Raw genomic sequence first — 6,201 nt, forward strand, 5'->3', positions numbered from 1 at the left:
AGTACAAAATTAGAGGGACTAGTCGCGCAAATAACCCTCGAAGACCAAAACACGAGGGTCTGGCCGCGCCTGGGTCGGGTCATCGGGTCCCGTCGTGAAACGACGCCGTTTTAATGCTAGTAATCAAATTTTAAAATGCCACCGTTTCAGGCATATATATATGCTAAACTTTACCTTAAAACCCTCATTTGGCTGATTGTTTTCTAAAAAATTTAAGAGAAAATCCCTTTTTCTTCAACCCTTAATTCCCCTTTTTTCTTTTGGTCGACTTGCGGGCCACAACGGCACCACGCGCGCCTCCATAATCCGTCGTGGCTCTGATCGGATCCCAAAGGATCTGTTTGGCCTTGAACAAAAAGACAACCGTCGGTTAAGTTGGCGTCGATCGACAGGTAAGAGATCCTCCCCTTTTCTTTTATATTCGTATCACCGATAAAGAAAAATAAATAGGAGATAAATAAAAAAGAAAATGAGTGAACAACCTTGAAATCTTTGCTTTCTCTATTTGATTGCCTAATATTCGTTTCTTTTTCGGTGCGTATCCCCCCTTTTTTACAATGAACATAAGGCTTTTATATAGCCGAAAATAAAAAGAAAAATACAAAGAATTTCATTTTCCGTTGTTTTTCTTTGCTGTTGTTTTTTGCTTTGTTTTTGCTTGTCCTTGCTGTTGTGTTTGTCTGTTTCTTCACAGGTACGGAGGCCAGTTGGCGCAGCTTGGCGTGGAGGTGTACGGCGTACTGTGTACGAAGGCTGCTGGAGGCTCGTTGCGGCGCAAGGAAACCCTAGGGTTTCTGTTATTGTTTTAGTTTTGGGCTGTTTGGGCCACGGGTGCTTTGGGCTACTTGGGTTAGTTGGGTTTTAGCTTGTATTGGGTAAAATCATTTCGTAAATGGGCTTGTACTTGGGCTATGGGCTGTTATAAGATTGGACTGCTGTATTTTGTGGCTTATTTTTTTTGTATTTTCATTTTGTTTTTATTTTCATACGGGCTCGGGCATAATTTGGGCCTTACAGCTGTCCCTCTTTGCTCATTGTCGTGTAACGAGAATGGAGCAAAGACTATAAAAAGGACCAAATTTGCCCGGTCTGGCTAAGTCTCAAAGTCTTGATCCTCATCTTCCCTAAAGGTATTCTGATGTCTTCAGGAGTGTCAAATTGGCTATCTTCAACTTGCTTCTTGAAAACTCGGGAACACCAATCTGTTATTTTCGATCTGCTCTTTGCCAATACAGAGATGCCAAATCTGTCTTCTTCGATCTGCTCTCTGTCAACAAAGAGATGCCAAATCTGTCTTCTTCGATCTGCCCTCTGTCAACAAAGAGACGCCAAATCTGCTATCTTCGATCTGCCCTTTGACAATACAGAGACGCCAAATCTGCTATCTTCGATCTGCCCTCTGACAATCTCTCGCCAAATCTTCCCAAGTCTATCTTCGAAAGTCGATTCTTAAGTAAATCAACCACGTCTATCGCCGTTAAAATACTTAGTTTTAAAATAAGAAAAGCCCAACTCGAAAGTTGTCTTATCGAGAATCATTTTCGATCACGTCTTTCCTTAGCAGACCGCCGCTAAGAGTGTTCATAGGAAGTCGAAATGCCACAGGCCGATCCTTCCTCCCAACTGTAAAATTAAACGATTCCAAACCAATGGATCATTTTTTATTTGAAAAACGTTTAAAAATTTTAGTAAGGCCGATTGCCAAACTATCTAAGCAGAAAGACGAAAATGTATCCCAAAGGGATTTAAGCAATATTCATTTCTCACGTGAGGAATTGATTCGTACTAGCTCTTGGCTTGAAAATAATTAGCCAAGCATGATATTGATTATCATGCTTAACATGTTTTGATAATGTAAAAACATAAAATAAAATAAAGTAAAGTAGAAATAAAACAAAAGAAGAAAATTTTTTTAAAAATGAAAATAAAGTAGCAATAAGAACAAAAGACAAGAGATCCCCTTGGCCTTACCCAAAAGTGGGTATTTATAGGCTTCAAATTCCCAAAATCAACAAACTAATCAAAAAAAGATAAGATAATATCTTTAAAATTATGAAAATGAAATCCAAGATCCCCCAAATCACGTCAATAGATCAAGATAAGTTGTTTCTAGAATATTTCCCGTATTGACTTCTGATTTGCCACGTCAGATCCGTGTCGTGCCCAGCGTCGTGCCCACGACTCCAGCCGTGACAGAATAAAAAGAAAGAAAACTGCAGATTACGTCTTTTTGTTGCCATTTCCAGTATTGGGTTCACTACACAAGAAATAAATCAAATACAACCAATTAAGTAGTGAAAAATTCATAAGACAAAGGAATTAACAAGCAAAAAGTGTCAAATATAAGAGTACATCACATCGATAACTCGTGACTTTAATTTTAATATTGAATATTTTAATTCAAACTCAAAAATGAGCTTAGACCTCATATTCAAACATAAATTAAATTAATTTATTACAAAATTGATGAATCTAATCTTATACCATATTTCGTATTTAATTTTAATTAATATACCAAACAAAATTTATAAATTAAATTTATTCTTAAATTCAATCCTTAATTTATTTGGCGCTTAACTTTTTTTATTTAACAAACATAAAATTAATTCAAAATAAACTTCATATCGAAATCCAAAGTCTAAGGACAAACACATTAAAGCCAAAACTATTGTAGACATTGCAGCAAGCCGCCGCCAACAACAACAACACAACCATTTGCTTCTGCGAAGCTATTTTTTTGCAGTCGATTTGGGAAGATTTTGAGCAGCAAAATAGGCTAGCAAATTCTTCTTCAACAGATTATCAGCAAATCTCACTTGAAAACCAAATTTTTCAGCGTAATTAAGTGTGGCGCCCCACTTTTTCAAGGTATCCCAATCTAAATCCCCAACCGAGAAATCTTTCATCTCTTTGATCGCAGCACAGACCAGAATTTGAATGGCGATATGAAAAACATCAGTAGTTTTTCCACGATCTTTTTCAATTTGGATTGCAATAGATTCGAGGTACTCTGGAATTTCCCCCCAAGCAGTGTTCTTCAATGCCTGTTCCAAGCCTGGGAAATCTTTGCATTCCACTTTGTCGTTGCCATCGTCATAAAGTTGGTTCTCCAAATCACGGAATTTAGATTGTACTCCTTCACTAGTTAGATCATCGGTTGCAGTAACTTTTACCTTCCATTGGAGGTTAAAAAAAAAAAAGTAAGGTTAGTAATACTTAACTCAAACGGCTAAGGTAAGTAATACTTAACTCAAACGGCTCATGAGGTGTATGGAGTTTTTTTTTTTTTTATATTTTCATATAATTAAATTACATTATTTCCTTTAATATATTATTAACTTTAAGCTTAATTCTTAAACCAATCTTAGACTCGAGTATTAAGTTTCAAATTTAGAAATTAAGCTTGAACTTAATAGTATTCGAATTCAGCTTGACTCAATTACACTACATAAAACTCAATTAAGATTTGATCTGTAGTTATGTATCTGAAATAAATATAAAAGAAGCATGAAATCTCAAATTCATTACTCAACAAAGAGAAGGGGAAGCTATTAGTGATGATAGTGGTGTTTTTCATTAAAGTTTTGTTTGTTTCACTGAAAATGACTTCCAGAAAATAATTTCTAGAAAATGATTTACTTTTCTGGAAAAGTTAATATTTTCTGGTGTTTAGATGAATCTGTGTAAAATATTTTTTGTTGTTTGGTAGATTTCTTAAAATATTTCATAAAATTATTTTCAATTAAACAAACATACATTTGAGATTTTCATATTTTTTCATTGTTTAATTGAATTTATTTTTATCTATAATTTTATATTTTACATTGTTTTTGCATATATTAAAAATATTAATATGTTAAATTCAGATTCATTATAATGTCATTTTTAATTACATGACTACTAAGTGGGTATTTTTTTATTTAAAAATATGATATCAACAAAATTGACAAAAAAAATTAATGATGTCAACAATTGGACTTGATTTTCAAATTTGAAAAGTATAAGGACTAAATTCTTAAAATAAAAGTACAAAGACTAAATTACAAATCTGTGAAGTGTACATAGACTTATGACATATTTTGACCTTTATACTACAAAACATTTATTATTAATATATTTGTAATTGTAATAAATATTTATTATTAAAATATTAATATTGAATATTTTCAATAATATGTGAATAATATTATTTGAAAATTATTATTTTTAAAATTTATTATTAAAATAAAATTAAAATATTAAATAATTTATTAAAATAATAAATTCTACTTATTATATTAATAATTTATTATATGACTAAATATAACTAATTAAATATGTATGTTTAATAATATTAAAAATATATAATATTTTAAATATTTTTAAAAATAAAATAAAATAAAATTTATTATCAATATAATAATATTAACCTTGATTTAAGTTAATTTTTATATATAAATAAAAGTATCTATAGATGAGCTCTTTTCCGGAAAATGACGTACGCTTTTTAAAAGGGTAAGTCATTTTACCGGAAAAAGGGCTTAGTTTACCTTAACCTGTAAGTCATTTTCCATTGACCAAACTATTTTCTGTGAAACAAACACAGAAAAATACAGAAAATATTTTCCGTAAAACCTTTTACTGTAAACAAACGAACCCTAAATCTTATCACCTTTGCACAACTAAGTTGCCTTGCTTTTTCTAAGGGATATTATTAAACCGATCTCGGACTCGAGTATCAAGTTTCAAATTAAGAAATCGAGCTTGAACCTGATAGTATTTCAATTCAGCTTGGCTTGATTACACTACATAAAACTCAATTGAAATTTAATGATTTAATGTGTGGTTATGTATCTTAAAGACATAAAAGAAGCATGAAATCTCAAATTCATTACTCAACAAAGAGAAGGGGAAGCTAATAGTGATGATAGTGGTGTGTTTCATTAAGTCTTATCACCTTTGCATAACTAAGTTGCCTTGCTTTTTCTAAGAGATATTACCACTAGACAGGGACCATTTTGAAATAAAAACCAGATTTTGAGGCTCAGACAAACAAAATTTCCAAGTAAACAAATGAATATTAATAGAAGTCGGTTCCTTCAAACTTGCAGATTTATTAAAATAAATTGAATATGAATTAGTAAGTTGGATTAAGAGACTTACATTATTTATCCCTCTTTTGGTTGGATCATCGTAAATTTCCACTACTTCTGGCACGGATGACTTGATAAACTCTTCTTCATTTTTTGTTAATGATTCTAGTCGGTACCGGAGATCCCTCGGTTTCCTTATTCCTTTTCTTTCTTGTCTCAATAAGTCATCGGAAACAAAGTTCAGATTTCTTTTCTTGCTTCCATTCTATATCGGTGAAGAGAAGACAGAGAAAAGGCCGCCGCAGCCGAAGAGTAAAGCAGGAAAAACAAAGGAGTTCGTTGGTTAGAGAAAGCTTGCAAGTTGGGTCTATGTGATTAACAAAAAGAAGAAAAAAAAAAAGTTCATCTACGTGATTCTTAACTTCCACCTTCATTTCATGTATGGTTTAAAACAAATCAATATCTTTTTCATGTCAACTTTATCTTTATTTCGAGATTTTGAATAGAATTTAATGATCTTAATTTGCCAAAGACTTACCTTTTCCGTCGTCTTCATCCTAGTCGGACAACCTGCTACCAAAGTTGTGCTCTTTGCAGCCATTAAAGGGATTTTAACGAGGTGATCAAAAAAGTTTAACATGTCGAACACCCTTTCAGGGGAAGTTAACCTGTTCTTAATGACCTGAATTGGAGAGCTGATTTTGGAAAGGTAAACATAATTGTTTGCCCTTGACCAGGGAAAGAGAAGCCTTCTCAAATCATCGAAAGATAACTCATCGTGCAAGTCATCGGAATCGTAAACTGCATCTTTCAGCTTTTCAAACCAAGCTGTGAAATTGCTGGTCGCAGATCGCTCTTCGGCGTCAGGAAGCATAACTATGACTGCAGAGACGGTGATTCCGAGGTCGTCGAGGTCATCTTTGACAAGCAGCAACATTTCAAAGAGAATATGGGAGATTTCGCCCAAGATGAACCCAGCTTCTTCCGCCATTGATGGTTCAAACTAAAATCAAGGCAAAAATTGCTTGTTTATTGCAAGAGAACGAAAGTGAAATGGATAAGAAATGTTTATGGATGAGAAATGTTGGCAGTTTTTATATCTTCACGAGCGCATTCGACATAACTTTCT

General features: G+C 33.1%; 1 protein-coding gene across 1 annotated transcript; it reads right to left on the minus strand.

The window, feature by feature from the left end:
* Positions 1–2,729: 2,729 nt before the first annotated feature.
* On the minus strand, positions 2,730–6,201 carry LOC108472251 (uncharacterized). The gene is made up of 3 exons (XM_053021470.1): positions 5,611–6,201; positions 5,143–5,337; positions 2,730–3,173 (listed from the first exon to the last, which is right to left on the minus strand). The coding sequence occupies exons 1-3, from the start codon at positions 6,061–6,063 to the stop codon at positions 2,730–2,732; spliced, it is 1,092 nt and encodes a 363-aa protein (XP_052877430.1). The 5' UTR covers positions 6,064–6,201.

This window comes from Gossypium arboreum, chromosome 11 (assembly GCF_025698485.1).
Source record: "Gossypium arboreum isolate Shixiya-1 chromosome 11, ASM2569848v2, whole genome shotgun sequence".
In the NCBI taxonomy this organism is placed as follows: domain Eukaryota; kingdom Viridiplantae; phylum Streptophyta; class Magnoliopsida; order Malvales; family Malvaceae; genus Gossypium; species Gossypium arboreum.

What these genes read in the sequence shown, in the direction of transcription:
- LOC108472251 (XM_053021470.1), bottom strand. Translation starts at nt 6,063, where the DNA reads ATGGCGGAAGAAGCTGGGTTCATCTTGGGCGAAATCTCCCATATTCTC. An exon ending in GGATGAAGACGACGGAAAAG is followed by an intron (nt 5,338 to 5,610) that starts GTAAGTCTTTGG and finishes TCACCGATATAG; the next exon opens with AATGGAAGCAAGAAAAGAAA. An exon ending in CCAAAAGAGGGATAAATAAT is followed by an intron (nt 3,174 to 5,142) that starts GTAAGTCTCTTA and finishes CTCCAATGGAAG; the next exon opens with GTAAAAGTTACTGCAACCGA.